At 38.8% G+C, this 24,700-nt stretch overlaps 2 protein-coding genes across 2 annotated transcripts in view; both read left to right on the top strand.

Moving 5' to 3' along the window:
- Nucleotides 1-5,562: 5,562 nt before the first annotated feature.
- The window catches only part of OPN3 (opsin 3), a gene marked incomplete at both ends in the record, with an annotated part of 59,306 nt that continues 40,168 nt past the window's right edge, over nucleotides 5,563-24,700 (top strand). The window contains 2 exon segments of the mRNA XM_079722260.1: nucleotides 5,563-5,660; nucleotides 5,728-6,059. Coding sequence (XP_079578386.1) covers nucleotides 5,563-5,660; nucleotides 5,728-6,059 — 430 coding nt within the window.
- CHML (CHM like Rab escort protein) lies at nucleotides 10,381-12,333 on the top strand (the record flags this gene model as incomplete). The annotated part of the gene is made up of 1 exon (XM_079697710.1): nucleotides 10,381-12,333. One exon carries the CDS (start codon nucleotides 10,381-10,383, stop codon nucleotides 12,331-12,333), a length of 1,953 nt encoding a protein of 650 aa, XP_079553836.1.

Here is a 24,700-nt window from a genome sequence, read left to right on the forward strand (position 1 = left end):
GTCTGTCTCTTGAGTTACAATGCTACAGTCAAAACCGATGTCGTATATATCAGGGCATAGCTGTCATACTGTTATTTCCCTTTGCCATCACTTTGGAAATTCTCTTATCTTTTCTCTTTTATCCTATATCTTACTTTTCCAGGGTTTATTTCCTCATTTTGGTGGCTTGCATCCAGAAATAGTTGCCTGGAAGATAAATTTTTGATAACTTACCCATCTGAAAATATTCTTAATCCTCTTTTGCATTGAATGATATTTGGGTAGGTATAGAATTCCAGGCTGGAAATTGCTTTATTTCAGTGTTTTGAAGATAATATTCCACTGTCTTTTTGCTTCTGGTGTTGCTATTAGAAGAAGTCTATTTTGATCAGATTTTGTTGCTGATTATAAGCTATTCTGATCTCTGATCCTTTGTACATAACTTGTTTTATTCACAACGCCTCCACCTCAGGAAACCTATAAATGCTCTCTTTGTCCCCATTGTACCAAAATTTCACTATAATGGATACTGCTGTGGAGAATATATGTAGATATAGCTATAGGTATATATAGACATATAGATAGAGATATAGCTAGAGATAGATATACATTAACCCTAACTTCACTAACCAGTTCCTTTAAGAAATTGAATGATTATTCTTCTATAACTCCTTTGTCACCCAAACTCTGCTTTATAGAGCAAGATTATAAATGAGATTCCATTTCTTAAAAAATACTAATTAACTATTTATTTGGCTGCATCAGGTCTTAGTTGCAGTAGGCAGGATTTTTAGTTGCAGCATACAAACTCTTAGTTGCGGTATGTGGGATCTAGTTCCCTGACCAGGGATTGAACCCAGACCCCCTGCATTAGGATTGCAGAGTCTTAGCCACTGGACCACCAGGGAAGTCCCAAGATTCTATTTTAAAACAAATGTATGTATTTGGGGGGAGGGGAATGTGGACAGATACCCAATTTTCATTAAACTGATTCCTACATCTCACACATCTGAAAAGCTGTATGCACAAAGAGAAATTGACATTTAGAACTTGAAGGTATGCCAGATTTTCTTTTTTGAAAAAGTTCAATATCATTCACTAACTTATGTTTCCTAAGGCAAGAAATTGTTCAGATATATTTGGCCAGATTTTCTTCAAGGCTTTTTCTGCTTCTCACTAGGAATCAAAGTTCAGACATGTCAGGGAAGGATGAGTTCCAGCCCTTTGAAGGAGATTACTCAGTTGAGTAAGGGTCGAAGCGTCCTCTTAACTGACATGTGCATGACACAGAAGGCTAAGGGTTATCAGTGATTCCGAGCAAGAGTGGCAGATAAAACCTGGCTCCATTCACACCCTCATACTTTGTAAAAGGTTTTTTTGGAACATGAGGGTTGTGATGATTTAATGCTCCAGAGTGGGAGGGTATTAAAATGGCCTTCTTTCTGTCTTGTCAAGAGGCTCTGCTTGAGGAATCCCCCCATTCTAGAAAAAGTGTTATACAGCCCATGTAGGAGGATGGGCTGAGAAGTGGCACTACTGACAAACTGATTCTTCACAGATTAGTCTATTCTCACCATCAAAATACTTAAGAGGAGGCAGGTACATTAAGAGGTTGAGGAGACCCTTGGTGAGCACTTCCTTAGAGAAAAATTTTAGAGTAGTCAAGTGACCATAACTTTTATCCACTTCTTTCTACCCAACTGGCACTGAAGGGGACAGTCTGTGGCCAGTTCTCCAACAGCAGGCCACATCCAGAATTTGGTAGGGCAAGGATGCATATGTATTTCCAGAGGGCCAGATGCAAGACTCTGAGTGGAAGAGCCAAGCTGTGTCATCTTGGCACTGCCTGTAGGGTCTAAGGGACCCTAACCAGGATCTGAGAGGGAAACCCAAGGAACCAGCTGACAGAGGCATTGCCCCTGTCGAGGGAATTGTGGGAGAGATATCTCCAGTGACCTCAGGTCCTCTAGAGATCCCACAAATCACCCCAGGAGAGAAAAATACAGCATTGAAAATCTGCTATAATCAGAGGGCACCAACATCAGATGACAACTTTATCAATCAAGGAAGATTTTTCCTCAAAATCCCAGAGGGCTCCAGAGCAGCATCTAAAGGTAGTGGTCAAGGAAATAGGAGAAGCTAAGTTTGTTGTTTCCTCAACCCCCCTCCCCAGAAGTTCTCCAGGCTACAGCAGGCTCTGTCTTGGAGGGTTGACAGATGAGTTTTCCAAGAGTTTTAATATTTCATTATTACAATGTTCTGGACTTTATATTACTTGAAAGTGAGCAGAAAGGCTTTGAGAACTGATAAAATGTCAATGAAGGGTGGTGAAGAATAAGTGGAAAGAATATATTTGAAATGAGTACTGCCAAAGACAGTAAAGTTACTTTTTGCTAGCACTATACTGAGTCCAGCTCACTCAGTAAATTGTTTACTTTGCACACACTGTACTTCTCCTACTTTGAGAGAGTGAGATGCAGGAATAATTGGCATAAGCTTTTTATTGTGCTAAAATACACACCGCATAAAATTTACCATTTCAACCATTTTAAGCGTACAATTCAGTGGCATTAAGTAATTCACAATTTTGTGCAACCATCACCACTATCCATTTCCAGAAGTTTTGCATCATCTCAAACTGAAGCTCTGTACCCATTAACCACTAACTCCCCATTCCTCCCTCCCCTCAGCCTCTGGTGACTACTATTCTACTCTCTGTCACTATGAATTTGCCTGTTCTAGGTACCCTGTATAAGAGGAATCTGTAATATTTGTCATTTTGTGTCTAGCTTATTTCACTTAGCATAATGTTTTCAAGGTTCATCTATGATGTAGCATGTATTAGAATTTCATTTATTTCTATGACTGAATAATATTCCATTGTATGTACATAACACATTTTGCTTATCCATTTATCTGTTGATGGACATTTGGTCTATTTCCACCTTTTGGTTATTGTGAATAATACTGCTATGAACACTGGTGTACAAATACATGTTCCTGTCCCTGCTTTCAATTCTTTTGGCTATACGTCTAGCAGCAGAATTACTGGGTCATATGATAAATCTATGTTTAACATTTTGAGGAGCGCCAAGCTGTTTCCACAGTGGCTGCACCATTTTACATTCTCATCAGCGGCACAGCAGGGTTCTAACTTCTCCACATCCTTGTCAACGCTTTTTAGTTTCTTTGTTGTTGTTGTTTTTATTTTTTGATAATAGCCATCCTAGTGGGTGTGTGGTTTTGATTTGCATTTCCCTAATAACTAAAGATCATCTTTTCAAGTGCTTATCAGCCATCTGTATGTGTATCTTTGTAGAAATATCTATTCAAGTCCTTTGACGATTTTTGAATTGGGGATGTTTGGCTTTTTGTTGTTGTATTGTATGAGTTATGTGTTCTGGATATTAATCCCTTATCAGATATATTATTTGCAAATATTTTCTCCTATTTTGTGTGTTGTCTTCTTACTCTCTTGATAGTGTACAGAAGTTTTTCATTTTGATGAACAAGAGTACAATTTATTTTTTCTTTTGCTGCCTATGCCTTTGGTGTCATATCCAAGAAATCATTGCTGAACCTAATGCTATGAAGATGTTTTGTTTCTTCGAAGAATTCTATAGTTATAGTATATAAGTTTAGCTCTTTGAGTCAATTTATGTATATGGTATAAGGTAAGGTTCTAACTTCATTTTTTGCATGTGAATATCCAGTTTTCCCAGTACCATTTATTGAAATGTCCTTTCCCCACTGAGTAGTCTTGGAATCCTTGTTGAAATCTATTCATTACATAGTCTGTCCTTATGCCAGTACTGCACTTGCTTTTTAAGTTGTAGTATTTTTGGCATTATCCTACGATTACATAATTCTGAAAATGAATCGAAACATATATCATTACTGACAAAGTGAATAATATTTGTAGTATCATTACCTGTTTCTGTCAAGTATAATAAATAACCTTAACAGTTGATTGTATTATAAAAGTAAATCTATCAAAATTCTTAAACATCTGCCAAAGCCTCTTATTCCTTTTTTTTTTTACCTTCACTGATACTATTCCTCTTGCTTAGGCATTGCCTTTGACTTTACTCTAAAGCCAAAGTCCTTTTATGAAAATAGCCAAGAACCTGCATTATCTGGCCAATCACTGCTCACCTACTTCTCTGCCCTTATTTCATAATTCTCATTCCACTCCAGCCACATTGGTTTCTTTGTTTTTCCTCCAATATGCCAAGCGCAGTCCCACCCCATTACATCTACCCTGTGCCTGCAGTACTCAGTGAGGCTATCTGTAACCACACTGTACAAAATAACAACCTCTCCCCTCCCTCCGAAATACCCTTTCTCTGCTTTACTTTTCTTTATGTCACATTTCACAACACTACATATGTACTTATTTGATAATCATCTGTTCTCCCAACACCACCAGAATGTAAGCTTTGTGAGAGCAGGGACTCAGCACCAATGAATGAATGAATGAATGCTTTAGGAAAAAATGAGTCCTCCTTCATTCACTCAACTAATATTTATTGAGACCTTACGGTAGACTAGTCAGTAAATGCCGTAGACATTAAACATACAGAACTTGTTAAATGGTTGCATAAATCTAAAATACAAAATTAAATGAGTTTTTTAAAGAAGTGGGTAGGTCAGTCTCACAGACAAATCCAGATTGGAAGCCTTAGTGACAAATCAAGATTTTAAGGACGGAGCACACTGCCCCTCAGCTATTGCTCAATGCGCCCTGATGATTAGATTTTACCCCCCAAGGAACTTGTAATGGAGGTTCACTGAGGCTAGTCATTCTCTACCGATCTTTTGAATGGAGATGGGAGGAGGCACACACCTTCGTGGAGGGCAATTACTTTGCCCTTGCACAGACACTGTGCTAGCCAGCAGTGACCAGGAAAGGCTGCAGGTCTGGCTAGGGACTGCATCCCCTCGGGCCCTTTTGGGGCCTGTGCAGAGGCAGCAGCGCAGCCCTGCAAAGACTGATCAGTTCACGGACCTGTGCTTGACTTGCCCTCTGTTTTCACTGTGTAAAAGGCCAGAGGAAATGTGCTGCTTCAAGTATAGCACCACCTCTGCACCTGCTAGATATGGTCTGGAGATTGAGGGCGCAGCCTGGGGGTCGCCACAGTGAGGGCCTTAGCGACAGTGTGTATCCACTGCTACTTCAGGGAGGACAGGAAGGACAATATGGGCAGGGCTGGGGTGTGGCCTGGGTTTGCATTAAGTGTGCGACTCTGTTTGGCAGCGGGTCGTAACAGCTTCCTGGGGAGGGAGAAGCCAAGGACCGGGGTCCCTCGTGTAACCCCCTCATGAGCACGTGGTGGGCCAGGAGCCCATAAATGTTCCTGAATGAGTGGGTGGGTGGTGAACGCCAAGAGGCCTTCCAGCTGGGTGAGGGGGAGCTGCGGAGTGAGTAATCACGGTGGTTGATCTGCCTCCCGGCTCTCACTGACTGGGCGGGTGGGGCCTGGGTACCGGAAGGAGGCGAGGGAAGGGGAACCTGAAGAGCAGGGACTCAGCTAAGACTGCGAGAAGGGGCGGGGCTACAAGGCGCGTCGCGGCAGGACTACAATGGCGGGAAGGGGCGGGGTTACGAGGAGCGCCGGGGGCGGGGAGGGGGCCCCCGAGCGGCATCTAGCTACCCGCGCATTGGCCGGAGGGGGCGACGGGTACCTCGGAGCGCCCTGCGCCCCACCCAGAACCTAGCGCGCCGGCGCCCGGCTTGCACACGTCAAGGCACTGCGGCGGCGGCGGAGCCGGCTGGGAGGGCGGCGAGGGGCTGTGGCCTGGGCAGCCGAGGCTTACGCAGCCTGTCAGCCAGGGTGCCTACGAGCTCCCGGTGCTTCTGCTTGGCTCCGTGGGACTGCCTGGCGTCTTGGTGCTCGTCCTCTACCTCAAGTTCCCGCGGCTCCGCAGCCCCGCCCGCCTCTTCCTGCTTCACGTCAGCCTCGGCAACCTGCTACCCTCCGTCCTCCGAGCCGCGCTAGCTTTCGCGTTCCGCCCGAGGGGCGGCGTGGTGGGGGGAGCCACGAACTGCGTGTGGGGCGGCTTCAGCAACAGCCTGTGGGGTGAGTGGCCGGGATAGACCTCCCGCTCCTGCGGCCTCCTGCCCCCGGCCCCGCCCCCTCCCGCTCCTGGACCCCAACCTCGCGGCGGTGCTCGCCTGACTTCACCTCCCCCTACCTCTATTCTTCTGATCTCACCTCCTGCCCTGTGACCTCACCTTCCCCTTGATCTCACCCGCTTCCCCCCACCTCTGCTCCTTCCCCGCCGACCTCTCCTCCTCCAGCACTCGCTGATCTCCCTCCCTCCCTGTGCTCACCAGGCCCCACGCCAACCCAAACCCCAGCCTGTCTGCAGCCCCATCTCCCCTGTGCCCACCTCCTCCATACCCCTTTCTGGCCGCTGTGCAGCTCATCTCACTTCTCTGCTTTCATTTCCTAATTTAATTCAACAGGGCACGAGACAATGGCTTTTACACTTTGAGGAAAGAAATGAGGGGCTGTGGAGTTAAGAGATTCAAAGAAAAAGTGTTTGTTTTGTGAAAGTTGGAGAGGGTGATGAGAAAAGATCTAATTCCTATATTACTTCCCGAAACTGAGGTAGAAACCTAACATAGTAGTAATGTGTAAATTCTTTTAAAAATTTGCCCATTAGCAGTTGTAAACCTTTGACTGCTTCCTAGGAAGTGAGATCGTTTTATTCAGGTCCTCAGAATGCAAATTGGCATGTGCCCTATCAGCTATTTTTACTATAATTTCCTCCTTATAGTTTCCAGCACACCAAAATCTAAGGTGCGTTTGCAAATGGCTCAGAGAATCCCATCTCAAATGAACAAATAATTAGCTGTGCAGCCAGTAGATGTCATTAAAGTAGAACTTGATTGTGAATACAATACTCTTAACCCGTATGGAAGATTTAAGTCTCACTGAGACTTGACATTTTGAAGGATGAACCAGCCAGTGTGTCACTGAAGATGTGATTTTTCTAAGATTGGGAAAGTATCCTTTTGTGTATGCTCCAGAATTTCATTTGTACAAAGATTTGAAATAGAAATGTATATTTCTCAGGCCTTAAATTTCCTTTAAAAAAAAAAAGAATCCTGAAATCCATTGATAATTTATTACTGCCTTTATATTGGCAGGTTTATGAGAATAAAATCTTTGTAGTGTTATCAAAAGTATTTTCTTATTCACCAACCTTCTATGTGGTGATAAATCCAAATATTATATTTGTTATGATTCCTTTTTTTATCTCTTGAGGGAAACAAGAAAATGCAATCGAGATCATAATTTTATTTATTTGATTGTCTCAATGATTCTAATATTCTAATACTACCTACCCCTTCCCCAATAACCCCTTATCTGAGAACTTCATTTATACAAATATTTGAAACTTGGGAGGGGGCTGTAGGTGTGTGAAGGTGGTGATATAGATCACACTATAGATTACACTCTTTGTATTAATTTAAATTACCTAACAGGCAATGTTTCAGGCAGGGCTAAGCTTTAAAGAGGGCAATTCAAGCCAAGCCCTAAAGTGTCATCAGTAGCAGAAATTGGGTCACAGACATTAAAGTTCTTATCTTTAAGAAGTGTTTTATCTGTGCTGGGAAATTCAGCTTCTATCCTGACTCAGGTGCCTGGGAATTTGAAAACGGGTATATTGAGTTTTTTATTAGTACCAGCATTCCCCTTCTTCCTCATCCCTTCTATCTTGTCGCCCCAGCCTGCTGTGTCTCCTTGTCTCTTCCATCCTTTTTCCTCCCTCATCATCCCTGCTTGGGTGACACCTCAATCAGAAGGGATTTTCTAAGACTGCTAGAAATGTTCACCACACAGTATTTTGCCTGACTACTGCTCTTTCTCTGGGCATTTCTTTAGTGCTTTCAACAATGACTTTAATCTGTTTTTAAGTTAGTGGTGGAAACTCTGGGGCAAGAGGTTCTGAGTCTTGTTTAAGCCCTGGGAGACAAGTCAATAGTGGGTTGTGGTGGAGCTGAAAAAGTTCTTAGCAAAGATTAAGAATTTCTTTGCCTGGGGTAAATTCCAAAGACTGTGCTTCTAGGTAAGAGTTAAAGATGAAAAGAGGGAGGGTGCTTCCCTCATTGTTATCCCTGAGCAAGAACTAACCAACCATGGAGTACTGAAGGGGCAGAACATTTTAAAATACCAAAAGTGGCTGCTTGCTCCAGAGGCTTCTGGAGAGGCTGCCCTATCAAGTGGAAAGACCACTGGCCTGATGGTGTGAGAGTGGGTCCCACTCTTGATCCTGTGGCTACCCATCATGTGGACTTTCCCAGTCACTTAATTTCTCCAGCCATCAGTTTTCTCATCATTTTTACGGGGTAGTTGAGCTAAATGTGTTAAGGTTGTCCTGTCCTGCCTTGTATTATGAGGACTCCTTTGATACCTATAGGTTAGAAGGTGCCTGGTTTTAGCACTTATAGCTTATATCCTCTCTCTTACTCCCAACCCTCAGCTGTATCCCCTTCTAAGCTGAGAATAAGTACATACTATGGTTACACTTCTTCACATACCCTCATGGGTTCTGTCTTCCTCTGCACACCCTGCTGGATGAAAGCAGAATAAGTAACTCAAACATACTCACATACTTATGTGAGTAGGCCTGGTAGCCACTTCATTCTGTGCTCAGTTCCTTGTTTCTGAGGGAATGTTGAAAGCAAGTGGAATCCCTGATATTCTTGAGGCAGAGACTTTGACTAGACAGGACTATTAAGATTGCCATCTCAAACTGAGCAGTCAGTTCAGTGAATTAGTCAATTTAATCTAAGTTCCAATTGAATAGCTTGTTTTACAGATGTCTAGGGTAATTAGTCATCTTAGCCTAGGCGGACCCAATATACACTGATCTAGGATAATTAGTCATCTTAGCCTAGGCGGACCCAATATGCACTGATCAGTAAGTATAGTGGTAAGAAAAATCAGAGCTCAAGAAACTCACTCTTGTTGTGCAATGATGAATGACAGAAAGGCCACTTAACGTGTGTGTAATGCTTTAGCATAAAGACTTCCAGGTGAGTATGCCTTTCAGCCTTTTGGCTGTTGCACCTCTGGCCATACCTACCACCACACAGGTGTTCTGCACATGGAGTATAATCAGGATGACGCTGGACAGGAGAGACTTTCTTCACTACCACCTCCTACCCCTTCAAAAACAAGAAAAACAAACAACGTGTTAATCTTGGCAGAGGGTGTTTGGACAGCCCTTTATCTTGGAAGACAGAGATTCAGGGTCTCAGAGCTAGAGTCTCGCAAAATGCAAGTCACCCTATGTTGACTTGGGTTTTAGAAATAGGTGTTATTTTATGTTAAGATATTTTAACATATGGACCCAGGACTTTTCCTTTTTAACTTATACCTAAAAAACACACCTGTGCATATGTACATTCATATAAGGATTTCTTATAAAAATATTTTCCCTTCAGTAGACCAGTTCTTTCATATACCTAAATATTTTAAAATGCTAGTTGTATTATTGAATTCATCCTTTTTTAATAATCTGAATAGCTAATTCAGTTGAAATAGTCTCATGTTGCTCCCATAAGATTCAAATGGTAGGTGGGACATGGAAAAATCTTCTATTTGTCTGTCCTAGAAGCATCCACAGACTGTATTGCCACAGAAATATGCATAATCATGACAGTGTGCACATTGTATATAGTCTGTTTCCATAAACACAGTGGAGCCACATGTTACTTGCAATTTAATCTCGCAGTTCTATATCATTTATTCAGATATTTAAAAGCAAAAATTATAGAATTGTATTATGTTAATTCTTCTTTATTTTTGTGGGATGTTATTTTATCTATTCTTCATTGTTGAATTGCCTGATTTGGAGGAGTCTATATCTTTTGTTCGTTTTCAGGAAATTAGAAGAGATGTGAGAAAACATTTAATGACTTGCTTTAGTAGAGGCTCATGTCCTAAAAACAAGTTGGGCTCCATTGGATTGTAATTTATGTTGCATGAAATTACTTTTCTCTTAATATTGTTTACAATTGTATTCTTTCTTGAATTTTCTTCTTTCAGAGAAGAGTTCCAGTCACAAATGCATATGTGATACATTTTTGACATTCACTGCTAAGATGAAATGCAGAAGTGAACACCACACACTCGTTCTAGTATTCTCAGATATGATTAGATGTACTTTATCATGTTTTTATGCTACTGACCTATAAGAAAAAAATACTAAAAAAGGGTAGCAGTTAAACACCTAGTACCTGCAACTTCAGTACGTCTGGGATGATCTGGAATATCACAAGGAGAGATTTTATGACAGCATATTCACACCTTATCTGAGCCCTCAGCCTAGGTTCATACACATTTCCTTCATTAGAAGTTGTCACCAGACACTTGACCTCCCAGGATGGACAACAGTCTCCCAACAGAGTTTGATGTGGTTGTAATTGGGACAGGTTTGCCTGAATCCATCCTTGCAGCTGCATGTTCCAGAAGTGGTCAGAGGGTTCTGCATCTTGATTCAAGAAGTTACTATGGAGGAAACTGGGCTAGTTTCAGCTTTTCAGGATTGCTCTCCTGGTTGAAGGAATATCAGCAAAACAGTGACATTGGGGAAGAAAGTACTGCTGCATGGCAAGACATGATCCATGAAACAGAAGAAGGCATCACTCTTCGCAAGAAGGATGAAACCATTCAACACACAGAAGTTTTTTGTTATGCCAGTCAGGATATGGATGACAATATTGAAGAGATTGATGATCTGCAGAAAAATCCTTCCAGGGTAGCATCTAGTACCCTCATTAAACCTCTGGATTCTGCATGCTTATCTGAAGAAATGCACCCGTTATATGTTTCTAGCTATGAAGTGCCTGCAAAAGGCACTCCAGAAAACAATGGAGAAGTAACTGATATGGCAGAAACCTTGGTGAAAGAAGAATACTGTGGATATAAAACGTATAAACACAGAGTTTCAGATGGTGCTAAAGACGAAATCAAACCTATATTGGAAGACAACAGTGATCCACCAAAGAGAAACAGGATTACTTACTCTCAAATAGTTGAAGAAGGCAGGAGGTTTAATATTGACTTGGTATCAAAGCTGCTTTATTCCCAGGGACTGTTAATTGATCTTTTAATCAAATCAAATGTTAGTCGTTATGCAGAATTTAAAAATGTCACTAGGATTCTTGCATTTCGAGAAGGAAAAGTAGAGCAGGTGCCTTGCTCCAGAGCAGATGTCTTTAATAGCAAAGAGCTCACTATGGTTGAAAAGAGGATGCTAATGAAATTTCTTACATTTTGTTTAGACTATGAACAACATCCTGATGAATACCAAGCTTTCATGCAATGCTCATTTTCAGAGTACTTAAAAACCAAAAAATTAACCCCCAGCCTCCAACATTTTGTACTACACTCAATTGCAATGATGTCAGAGTCATCTTGCACAACAATAGAAGGCCTTAAAGCAACAAAAAACTTTCTTCAGTGTCTTGGAAGGTTTGGCAACACTCCCTTTTTATTTCCCTTGTATGGCCAAGGAGAAATTCCCCAGTGTTTCTGCAGGATGTGTGCAGTTTTTGGTGGAATATATTGTCTTCGCCATAAAGTACAATGCCTTGTAGTTGACAGAGAATCTGGAAGATGTAAAGCAATTATAGATCACCTTGGTCAAAGAATAAATGCTAAATATTTCATTGTGGAGGATAGTTACCTTTCTGAGGAAACATGCTCAAATGTGCAGTACGAACAGATCTCCAGGGCAGTGCTCATTACGGATCAGTCTATACTAAAAACAGATTCAGATCAGATTTCCATTTTGATAGTACCTCCAGAGGAACCAGGAGCATGTGCTGTTCGAGTCACTGAATTGTGTTCTTCAACCATGACGTGCATGAAAGACACCTGTCTGGTACATCTGACCTGTTCATCTTCCAAAACAGCAAGAGAAGACTTAGAATCAGTCGTGAAGAAATTATTCACCCCATATGCTGAAACAGAAATAGACAAGGAAGAACTTGCAAAGCCAAGACTCTTGTGGGCTCTCTATTTTAACATGAGAGATTCCTCAGGAGTCAGCAGAAGCTCATATAATGGCTTACCTTCCAATGTTTATGTCTGCACTGGGCCTGACTGTGGCCTAGGAAATGAACACGCAGTCAAGCAAGCTGAAACACTCTTCAAGGAGATCTTTCCAAGTGAAGAATTCTGCCCCCCACCTCCAAATCCAGAAGACGTTTTCTTTGATGGTGATGATAAGCAACCAGAGCCTCTTGGAGCCAATACTATAATAATACCCCAACTAGAATCCTCTGAGGGAAGGAAAAACCTAGGAAGCTCAGAGAAGCACCTTCAAAATTAGAAAAAAGCAAACTGGAAATGCTACTTTGGGCCTCCATCCAGTATCAGAATATTCTCATTTAAAGGACAGTTTCCTATATGAGTAATTAGAATTGGTTATTTGATGAATGCCATGCAGATGTTGTCTATAATTCTCTTTGTGACTTTCAGTTATTCGATGTATTTGTTAACCTATCAATAACTGATTTATTGGCTATTGGACTTCTTTTTGTTTCAGAATGGGCTCCATGAGCCAGAATCTTAAACAGGGTTAGCTTTATTTTAGTACTGGGTATATATGTGAGGGTTCCATATTAGCCATAGTGCTTAAAGGAAGATGGTATTGTATCTGCTGATCTTCAGATTTTATTATTGTCTACAGAACAATAGCATCTAATGAATATTTTAATTACTTTTGTAGCTATTACAGTTGCTACCACCTCTAAATAGTGAAACACAGAGGAAATTATGTGGGTCTTTTGTTTATAATATAAACATAATATATTAAGTATGATCCTTTATTTGTGAAGGTGATGTTTACAATACATCTTGCAGTTTAATTCTCCTACTTGACCCTTGTAACCAATGAGGCAGTGACGCCACCGCAGTCTTAGGCATTGCAAAAAGAGTCAGAGAGTTCATTTGTAGTTGAAGAGCTCATTCTTGGGAGGTTCAGTCCAAAGAAAATATAGGGGAAAAGATTAGTTCTGGTTTAATACTTCAGAAAATTTCTGAGGAGCACTGCTCTGGCACCTAAAAGAAAAGAACTAAGTAACTCAGGCTAAAGAAAAAATAAATTGCTCCAGGAAAAGATATTTCAGAATGCTTGTTCTGAAATTGCTAAGGAGAAACTGAATGAAGCATTTTTAACCTGGGATTACATATGGTTTTTAAAATCCATCTGTAAATAGATTTCCCAAGATTTCTCAGTGAAAGTGAAGCATACAATCTTGTTGGCTCCACCACTTTAATTAGTAACACTACAGTTGATAGGAGTGAATCAAAGGAGGGTTACCATGTCCCTTTGGTTGTGTCCCACCCCACAAATAATGAGGTAAATGCCTTCATAATCGACTCCTTCCTCTTAGCTGTTATCTAGAGGATAGAAAACATTTTTTTCCAGAACTACCAGAAGTCATAAAGCTGGTTATACTGTAGCAGCAGATGCTTGTGGAGCTGTCGAAAGAAATAAACTTCCTTCCCTTTAGGTCACTGTTTCCATTCCTCAGACAGAGAATGATAATCCTATAGGAAGGATTTAGGAAGGGATAGGAAAGGATATAGGAAGCCCTTTTAATTACAGTTCTTGTCCTGGAACAGAGCATTTGCTATGTGCTAGGCACTTATTGTGCTCTCTAATTACAGTTTCTCAACAACCCTGTGAGGCAGATATTATTGAATACATTTTCAAAGAGGAAACAAAGACTTAATAATTCTCTCAGTCTGGTTTGTGGAAGAGCCAACATTGGAATCCAGGCTTTCATGATTTCAAAATCTTTCAACTGATGTTAACTGTTAGAAGAGTGTAGGTACTGTAGGAGAAGGAAAAGATGCTCATGAAAACCAGTCTAGCATTGCTAGTGAATCAAAGTAGACAGACATCTCTTGGCTTATTATTGAGTCAGAGAAATATGAAAATAAAGATTAATTAAAAATAAATATGGCTTAGAGCTGTGGATCTCATTGAAGCAGAATTTGTTTTAACAAAATCATACTTTTTAATGTATCTCTTGATTATTGTGTTATAAAAAGTAATGTTACTAGGCCAAAATATGCTTTGAATAGTTTTTTGTTGATCTTCTATATGTGAGGAAAATGAAATAAGGAAGATTTAAGTAATTTTCAGCTTACTGAAGGAGAGAAGTCATGAATTGGTATTAATATGTATGTTTTGAATCTAGCAGATCTATTATTGGGTGGATTCTAAGGCTTAAACTTATCAAAACAACTGAAATGTCTGAAATAGACCTAAAAATTAGTTATTAAAATGTAAAAGAATTTAAGATGTTAAGTGAAATGGAGGTGAAGGTAATCCAGACCTATTGAAAAAATTTTAATATCCATATCATGAATATTTTTATTCATAAGAATTTGAGAAGGGTAACAAGAAGTTGCAAAAAATGATAGAACCAAAGATAATGGAAACAGGAAAATGTTAGATTATTGATAAGGGTTTTAAAAACTAAGAAAATGAATATATTGGTTTCCTACTTGAATGCAAATAAATTGGAAATGAGAAAAGTTATTACCAATAAAAAGCATTTTAAAAATTAGAGGATATTTTAACCTAGTATAATTTTTTGACAAGTTGGAATTTTACCCTATGGGCTTATTGATGAACTTTTTCAAATGTTCAAAGTATAAATAATATGTGTATCAAAAGATGACATAATATTTGCATTTTGAGGTTAATATTGCCTCAATGCTAGGAGTCAAACATTTTGAAAAGGGTCTCATTCTGAACAAATGCAAAATATTAGCAAATGATACACAACATAAAAATAATTATTTACTGTGACTCAGGATTATAAGGTTGGTGTCCAACAGAATAACCATTAAATCAATATCAACAGAACAAAATAGTAAAAATGCAAAGTATTAACTACAGGTAACTTTAAAAATATTAATAAAATTCATTTTTTATTTAATTATCTCTGGTAATGATTTTTTTGGTTTCTCATTGTGATAAGTAATTACTTAAAACCAAGAACTAACATCATTCCTATTAGGAAAACATATAAGAAACATTTCTCAAGCAGAAATTAAATAATCTTGGCACTACTTTTATTTATATACGGTTAAAAAAGCTCATCATTGTAATAAATCATTAATAAGTATTCATAAATGAGAAAGATAAGGAAAGAGCACAAATATTTTCTATTGACATGGCTTTTGAACTAGTGAAACCTGTAGTATCATAAACATGCTGACAATAAAAGACTAATTCAGGAAGTTGCAGGATATATAACTTCTTAAAATTAATCTTATTTCTAGATTCAAACAGTGACAAACTACAACTTAAAGTGTTTGGGTATTAACATATACAAGCCATTTAAAGAAAGTTATCCAACTATGTTGAGATAAGAAAGATGCTTATATAGAAGCAGGTTACAGGAACTGCATCATAGTATACTGAAAAGGAAGTAAATAGGAAATCTGAAAACCAAAATTAGTGTCCTCACTTTACTACTTACAAGTTGTGTAATCTTGGGAAAATCGTGCCTACTTTGCATTTCACTATCTATAAAGTAGAAATAATGCCTTGCAGAATTATTATGAGGATTAAATTAATGTAAAAGAAATTATGTCCAAAGGACTGGAAATAGGGTGAAATTAGTATGTAGATTTACTACACTTCCACTTAACGTTCCAACTGGATGCTTTATATAATTTGACAGAATTGTGATAAATAATTTAGGAAAATAAGCAAGAATATGTCTTTTTAACTTGGGAAAAAGGGAGTTTCGCACTTCAGATCGTTAAAACATGCTGTTAAGCATCTTTTCTAAATACACTGGTATTGAGTAGAAAGTTTAAGACTTATAAACCAATTGGAAAGAAGTATATAATAACTGCTGGTGGAAAGATTAGCTGGAGGTCAGTATAAAAAAAGAAATTAGATCCACTTCACACATAACAGTTTGTTACAGATTAAGATCTTCAGTAAAAAGGTAAATATAAAAAGACTACAATTCTCATCCCAGTAATTTTGCAAAGGAAACTTTATGGCAAAGAAAAATAGTGACAAGGTAGATGAGATCAACTAAGAAAAATGAAAAATGTATACTAAATAGGAAGAAGACAAAAGAAATGGGGTAAAAGCCACTTGCATTACACAAGGATAAAGTACCCAATATTTTTTAAAAGGTAAGTGCAAATCCATAGGACTTTGTGCTCTTTACTAGGCAAGTTTATGAAAGAATTGAGTTCAAACGAGAAGATAGAAATAAAACGGTATTCAGATTTACTAATATTAAAAATGCAAACTAGAGCAACTTTGACTTAGTTCATGCAATTATATTAGCAAAAAATTTTTAATTGCATGTATCCTCATACCAGTAGCATTATTATATTAATGTAGGTTTTTTTGAAGAACTATTTAGAAGAATATAATAAGAACTCTATAACCAATCTGTCTTTTGATAGCTCTAACTCACTCTGAGTAGCATATGTCCAGGAAAATATTTTAAAAGAAAATAAAGTCTATTTGTATAAAGATATTTCTAGTGATTGCATTCATTTGAGTTTTAAAAAAAGCCCAGTAATTGGGAACTGGATAAGTAAATTTTCATGTATTGGTATTGCTATCATAGACTGTTACATAGCCATTAAATAGTATTGATATATGTAAAACCATATGGGAAAATGTTTAAATGAGACTTGAAAGTGTTAAAACATAAATTACTGTATTTACTGATTGTGTAAAAATTTAGGTCTATACATTGGAAAGAATCCGAAGAGAACATTGTAATTAGTTTAACATTAAGAGGTTCTTTTTTCTATAAAATACTGATGTGTGAAATAAAAAATAAAAGATTAATTGGTAAAATGGTTTACTGAATTGGTGAGAAAATTAATTGATTTCTAAACTTCTAGATTTCTCCTTTAAATTAAAAAATATATTTAAATGTTAGTGTCAAAAGATAATCTCCAAAAACATGGACAGAAAGTTTTCCGACTCTTTTTTTTTTTTTTTTTTTTTTTTTTTTTTTTTTTTGTGGTATGCGGGCCTCTCACTGTTGTGGCCTCTCCCGTTGCGGAGCACAGGCTCCGGACGCGCAGGCTCAGCAGCCATGGCTCACGGGCCCAGCCGCTCCGCGGCATATGGGATCCTCCCAGACCGGGGCACGAACCCGTATCCCCTGCATCGGCAGGCGGACTCTCAACCACTGCGCCACCAGGGAGGCCCAGTTTTCCGACTCTTGATGAGAAGAAATTCTTGGTCAAGATGGATTTTGTATCTTTTCTCAGTTGCCCAACATTAAGAAATAAGGTATATTGTGATGATAGGTAGGTAGGTAGGTAGATAGATAGATAGATAATTTTTTAAATGGGAATCTCAGAGCCAGAGGTAGAAATAATAGAAATGATACTAATGCACTCCAGGACATCAGCATGAAGACATTATATACTAAAGTATGGCCCCTAATCCAAGAACATACTTCATTTTGGAGTCTTGGAGGCCAGGGAAATGAAGGTTGGGTTTGGATTGGTAGAAGTGGCCAAGCCTGGGTCTGAGGAGTGCTTTCAGGGAGACCAGTGTTAAGGACAGATCTCAGGGGACTGAGGATGCTGACAGACCCTTTCTTGTCAGTCTGAGACATCCAAATCAAGGTGATTTAATTCAACAAGCATCAGTTGAACATCAACTATGGGTTATGAATTTGCATTATTCTAGGGATTAGAAATGGAAATATAAATGGCAGATCCTCTAGAGGATGTATGTTTTATTTTATCTTTATGAGACCTTAAGGTGTTTTCTATCCATCATACTCCACATCATAACCACCTCCTTTCCCCCGCACCCCCTCCCCACCAAAACAAAGAAAAGAAAACAAAAGAAATCTGATTTGTGGTGCATGACATTCCTTTAAAGGAGTACCAAGACCTTTTATTATGCAGTTGCAAACAAGTAACAATAAAAGTTAAAAGGTAGATCAGTTAATACTTTATGAAATCTATTTCAGCTAACATTCAGTTAATTAAGAAGTTTCTGACATTAATCAGAAGCTTTCTGTCTTTCCTGTGGGAAGGAGTGAAGAGAAGGTACAAGAGATTGGGTCCCAGAAGCCCAAAACGTTGAGAGCTCAGGGAATAGAAGTATAAAGAAATCAAAATGAGAGAAGCAGATCATAAAGTTTCAAAACAAAAAATTCTGATTGGGATTAGATTAGGTTTACCTACCTTTGTCTTGCCAGGACAGATAGAAGTCATGCTTTTATTGCGTTGAGGTAGTTGCTTCTTCTTTGAAGATTTATACATTTTTATTTCAGTATTTTTACTCATAAAGAGGCATTGTTTCCAGTATACTTCTTACCCTTTTAACCAACAACCAGATGTATTCACATTTCTAAAGCAGGGGACACAATACCTCCAGCTTTATGTAAGCCATGAACAAAGATGCTGAGTGATTCAACTGAAAGAATTTGACTCTAACATGAATATTTTGACAGCAGTTCTGCTACAGCATTTGTAGGATTTCTTCTCCTGACAACTACATTTTTTTATATGAACCTCAACTACATAAGGTAAGAAAGAGCAGGTATTTATATCCATCTTACAGATAAGACTTGGAGAAATTAAGTGATTTGCCTGGACTCTCTCTAGTAAGTATTCAGATCCATTAATTAGAATTGATATGTAACTTCTGCCTTACCTTTATCTCAAGATGATTATTTATTGCATGTAAGAGTGTACAGCACATAAATCACTATTTTAAAAGTGGTTGCTTCTAGAATTTGAGAGTACTTTTTTTTTCAACAAATAAATCATCCTATAAATTAAAATCTGTATAGTTCAAGTGGGCTGACTAGAATTGCAAGAAGGAGAAGAGTTTAAGCTCACACCTGAAATCAAAGCAAACTTTCTCCTGGTTTTTATGTCAAGAGCTTCATTTCTATAATACAGTATTTTTATTAACTCCTGTTGATGTCCTATAATTTTGACATTTGCTTGTTGCTAAATATATATTTAACCCTTAATACACTCTGAACAACATGAATAAAGGTATAGACATCATCAGAGGAAAAGGAATGACTGGATTCAGAGGTGCAGGGTTGACAAAGTGTAGTAGGAAGATAAATACCTGTTTGTAGTTCAATCAGAAGGAAATACATATTTAGGCATTTTATAAGTTTTAAAGAAAAAGGAATCCTAGGGGATACCAGTGCAGTAGGATTAAGGCCAATTCTTTTGATTATAGGTCATATAATTAAAGCCCTTGAGCACCCAGTTCCTGTTTGAGACTTTTATTCATTTATTTTTTCATCTCATTTAAAAATAACATATTATGAATCAGTATGGGTAAGTTAATTTTACTTCATGATAAGTTAATTTCATTATATGTGTAATTTATAGTTAAAGTTTTTGTACCAATTTCAGTATTCTTATTGCCCATTATAAAGAAGAAATCTGGGGGAATGGACTGTTGAGGAAGAGCAGGGAATCTTGTTTTTAGGCAATTAGTTGTTAAGTTCCTAAATGATTTAATTGAAGTATTAAAGAGAAGTGAGCTTTATGTCCTTCTGTTCCTTTAACAATTCCATTTTATTACTGCATATAACATTATTTGTAATGCCCTCTGTTGTTGAAACATAAATACCAACCAGGTGTTTACTAAAAGGAAAAAGCAAAAGACGAGAACTGCACTGGAAATAGTTTGTCATGAGATTGTAATCTCCTTTAAAACAAAGTCTGTGTGTGCTGTACCTCTGTATTCCCTACAGTGTCTTGCACTTCATAGGCATCCAGGAAAAGATTTGCTAAATGGAAGACGAACTAGCAGTTTCCAGCACCCTTCTTCTTCCTTCTAGGTTCCAACCTACGAACCGAGTACAGAGGAACAATCTGGGAAAATGTATCAAAATTATAGTGCTGAGTCTTTGTATTATTAGTACAGGTAGTTAGTTTTAGGATAAACCTATGTGAGTGAATGAAACTACTTTAAAAAAAGGGAACATTTAAATCTATGAAATGTTTCATCTAATCATTTTACCAATTTTCTGCCATCAAGGCAGTAGTCCTCAAACCAGGGTGATTTTGCCTTTCAGGGGACATTTGACGATGTCTGGAGACATTTTTGGTTGTCAAAACTGGGAATGGGCTGCTGCTGGCATCTAGTGGGTAGAGGGCAGGAGTTCTGCTAAATATCCTATGATGCACAAGAGAGCCTCCCCACAAGAAAGAATTATCCAGCCCAAAATGTCCATAGTGCCAAGTTGGAGAAGCTGCATTAGAGTAAAAGTTTTGAATATTTATAATGAATCTGCTTTCTTTTATGCTCCCCACTTTTACCTTTCTTCCTCAACATCTTCTGACTCCCTCAGTGCTTCTTCAAAAGGGTCACTGTTGGTAGAAACTGCTGTCTGCTGCTTCCTTACATAACACCTCCCCACTCCTTTATCTCCTTTCCCTCACAAATTAGCAGTGGCTTCCTTCTGAAGGTTTATGATAAACTTCAAAACAAAATTCAGAGATTTAGTGAATATTTCTCATCCTGCCCCAATTGTCAGGTACAGACTAGAGATTTTGTGGGGTTTTAAAAAAATCATTCATCTCATTCAAAAATAGAATAACTCTGCAAAGCAGTTATAGAAATGAAACTATGATATTTTTATATTGTTTTGTTTTAGTGTTTTTTTGTCATGTTCTCTTATTATCTTTTTAGGTATCTTTCTATACACTGCAAACAACTACATCAAAATCAATGTAAAAATATTTTGACATACTTTTTTTTTGGAGGGGTATTATTTACTTGACAAGCTATGGGCAAATTAATCAAATTACATGTATATGACAATATCCTGTGAGTTTCAGAGAAGCCAATACAAGACTAGATAAACCATCCATAATTGAATCATATTCACATTTACACTCACTAATTGTTCACCAAGCAATGAAATAGTGCAGTAGCTTGACATTTTATAGACGGGGGTTAACTAGAAAATACCTATAAAATGGAATGAGTAAGGGAATGAGTCAGTATTCTTAATGCAGATAAGAATCTTAAGTAGATTACTCTGCAAAGTGAAACACAGGATTCGATACAATGCAATATTTATTGAGCACTGTGCCTCAGTTTCTGTGCTATAGAGTCTGGGAATACAGAGAATAATTGTATGTAACACTGAGCACTTACCGTATGCCAAACACTGCTCTGAGTGCTTGCTGCATTTACCTTATTTAATCCTCATAACAGCCCAGTTGGGTAGGTGCACTTATTATGCCCATTTTGCAGATGGGGAAACTGCAAAGAAAAACTTGACCAAGATAACACAGCTGGTATGTGGTAGAACCAGGCTTCAAACCCAGGCACTCTGACTCTATAACCCACATGCTATGATTGCAGTGTGGTGTAGTTTGTTCAGAGAGATGTCATATTAATTCCAGGAACAAGTAATTACTTATGTGCCAGGAACTGTCCTGATTTCTTTATATATATATATATATCAATTTTTAAAATAACCCTGTGAGGTAGGTATTAATGTTTCCATGTGTAGATGAGAAATAAGACTCAGTAACTTTCCCAAATTGGTAAGTAGTAGAACTCCCAATCCATTGGGGCTGACATTGATGCACAATTAACCACTATATTAACCAGGCTATGATCATTTCTGTGATATAGGTATAAATAAACTTTAATGGATTCACAGAGAAGTTATTTTAAGTCTGGCTAGGGAAATCTGGGAGGGCTTCATGAAAGAAAAGGCCTGGGCCCTGAAGGTTGAAATGAATTTCTACAGACTGATGTGAAGAGCAACATTCCATATACGGACAACAGCAGAAACAAAGGTATGGGGTCATCCAGGACAACTGTCTGATGGCTAGATCATGGAGTGCACTGAGCTAGAGTGGAGAGGTGGGACATGTGGGATAGGGTCCAGGGTATCAGTGTCATAAAGACCATGAGACTTCTATTCAATGTATAGTGAGGAGCTGTTGAAGGTTTTTCTAGATCAGGCTTATGTTTAAAACGGTTAGTCTGGTGTAGTGAGGAGGGAGGCTGGAAAGAAGGTGCAGAGACTGGATGCAAATGAGAATGGTAATGAGAAAGTGAGTGGTAATGAGAAAAAATATGATAAGGCTTGGGTGGGCTGGGAGATGGAAATGAAACAGGCAGAGAAAAATTTGGAGATAGAAACCTAGAAAATGACTGTATGTTACGGATAAGGTAGAGAAAGGAATTGAAAATGATTAAAACTTCACCTTAGGTACTTGAATGAGTGTAAAAGGTTTTAACCAAGATTGGGAACAGGTTTTGAAGAAGAGCAAATGGGTTTGGTTCTGGTCATACAAGGTGATCAGGAGATGGTTCTAGAAGGTCTCAGAGGGTTGTATGCTAAAGAGTTTTGACTTTGTCCTAGTGTAGCCCCACTTAATGTATTCAACAAGGAAATGGGTTGTATTTGGATGTATAACCCTGGTGTCTGCATGGAGGACAAATCCAAGAGAGGCAAGAATGTAGAAAGGAGACCAGACAGAAGGCTATTAAAATGGTTTGTCAAGAGATGGTGAGGGTCTGAATTGGGACAATAGTACTTAGGAAAAAGGAAGGATTTGAGAACTACTGAGGAGATTAAATCAGCTGAGTTAGTGATTGATTGAATGTGAGTGCCACAAGAAAGGAAGAGAAATCAGGAAACAACAGACAAAGAGCTAGTAGATAGAGACGTGTTATGAATACAAATATGGTACCCTGCCCGTTTTAATGCAGTAAGTGACCCCCTGGATTGTCCTGGATTAGGAAAATTCCCTTCTAGGATTCCTAGATATACACTGTTTTTCCTCCTGGAGTTGTTAAGCCTCAAGGATATAAATCAGAGGTTGCCAGTACCTTGATCGCCAAAGAGTCTGTCTGAAACTTAGGCCAAATAGAGAGCAACCAAACCAGTGATGGGAGGAGAGAGACACAGCCCTGATGACATATTTCAGGTCCCTAACTTATGTGGCTCACATTATATTTCTACTGGAAATACAAAACTGGCATAGAAATAGCAGATGAGGTAGGAGAGGGGTTATAGAAGCCAAGGGGAATTTCAAAAAGAGCCTGTTCTAAACTGTTGATATTGGAAATGTTTTCTCAATTGATTGATTTATCAATTGATGAAATTATAGAGCAATGGGTTTTTTTGTTGTTGTTGTTGTTGTTGTTTTCAGTACGCGGGCCTCTCACTGTTGTGGCCTCTCCCGTTGCGGAGCACAGGCTCCGGACGCACAGGCTCAGAGGCCATGGCTCACGGGCCCAGCCGCTCCGTGGCATGTGGGATCTTCCCGGACCGGGGCACGAACCCGTGTCCCCTGCATCGGCAGGCGGACTCTCAACCACTGCGCCACCAGGGAAGACCTAGAGCAATGGTTTTAAACTGAAGAGTTCTTATGATTCAAATGGGAATGTCTTTAAAGTACAGATTACCAGGTCCCACTCCTGCATTCTGGGTCAGTGAGTATACAGAGGGCAATTGCAGTTGATTGTTGCATGGGTGGTGGGTTGTCATGCATCATGTCATAAGTAAGAGGTAATAAAGCAAGTATTTGATGGCATGGTAGTTGGTATTTAGTTTATCTTCTGGTGGGTATTTTAGAGAGTTGTACTGAAAGCATTAAAATTTTATACACCTTCTCACCTAACAATTTTATTGCCAAGAATTTATCCTAAGGAGGTAATCATGGATGTTTGTAAATATATAGCTAATGGATTATAATATCCATGGCTAACACTTATTAAATGTGTACAATATTCCAGATACTATTATAACTGCTTTATGCATATTAATTAACTCAATCTTCATCCTGATTCTGCAAGGTAGTTATATAATATACTATTACCCCATTTTACAGTTAAATAAATTAATGCACCAGTAGATTAACTTTTTCAAGGTCACATAAAAGTGGAGGATATGGAATGTGAACTTAGCGCCCTATGTTATACTGTCTCTCTTCATAGCACTGTTAGAAGAGTGAAAAATTGCAAATAGTCCAAAGATCCAGTGTGACATCTGAGGGAGCACATGTTCCAGAAATCAACATACCACTGAGCAAATCATTCAGAACCCAGACCCTGGAAACATGCTTTACCTCCTCCTGACCCCCCAAAAGATGATCAGAACAATCCCTGTCATACCTCACATCCCTGCTGAGGTCAGTCTTTGCCAAAAGGGAAAGCTCTTCATCGGCCATGACTGCACTCTCTTGATATGGTGCAGTCCTGAGCTGCACCATATTATTTATTTCTTGATAAATTATTATTATTTCTTGATATGGTGCAGCCCTGAGCTCTCACCATGTGTGCTCAGAGCCTCCTCTCACAAGCAGTAAAGTCTCCTATATCTTCAACATCTTCTCAACATTTTCTCTACCTCCTTTCTTTCCCTTAACCCTGGCTGCCCCCAAGGACTCTGATTTCCCACCTCCAGGCAGAAGCTGTTTTTTTTCAGATGGTGAGCTGAAGTTTCAACAACAGACCATGAGAGAAACTGAAATAGAGTTTAGCACTCACAGTCCTGGAGGAGGACATGGCACACCTCAAGGGGTCACACAGGGAGGTAAAGGCAGAGTGCACAAAAAGAAGGCAGGACCTGGGATGCATTACGGTCCATGGGTTGAGCGCTTTGGGGTTGGTGGACTAAAGATGGATTGTTCAAGCCAAAAATAACAGGGTTTTGTTAAATTCC

This window comes from Hyperoodon ampullatus, assembly GCF_949752795.1.
Source record: "Hyperoodon ampullatus genome assembly, chromosome: 2".
NCBI lineage: Eukaryota > Metazoa > Chordata > Mammalia > Artiodactyla > Ziphiidae > Hyperoodon > Hyperoodon ampullatus.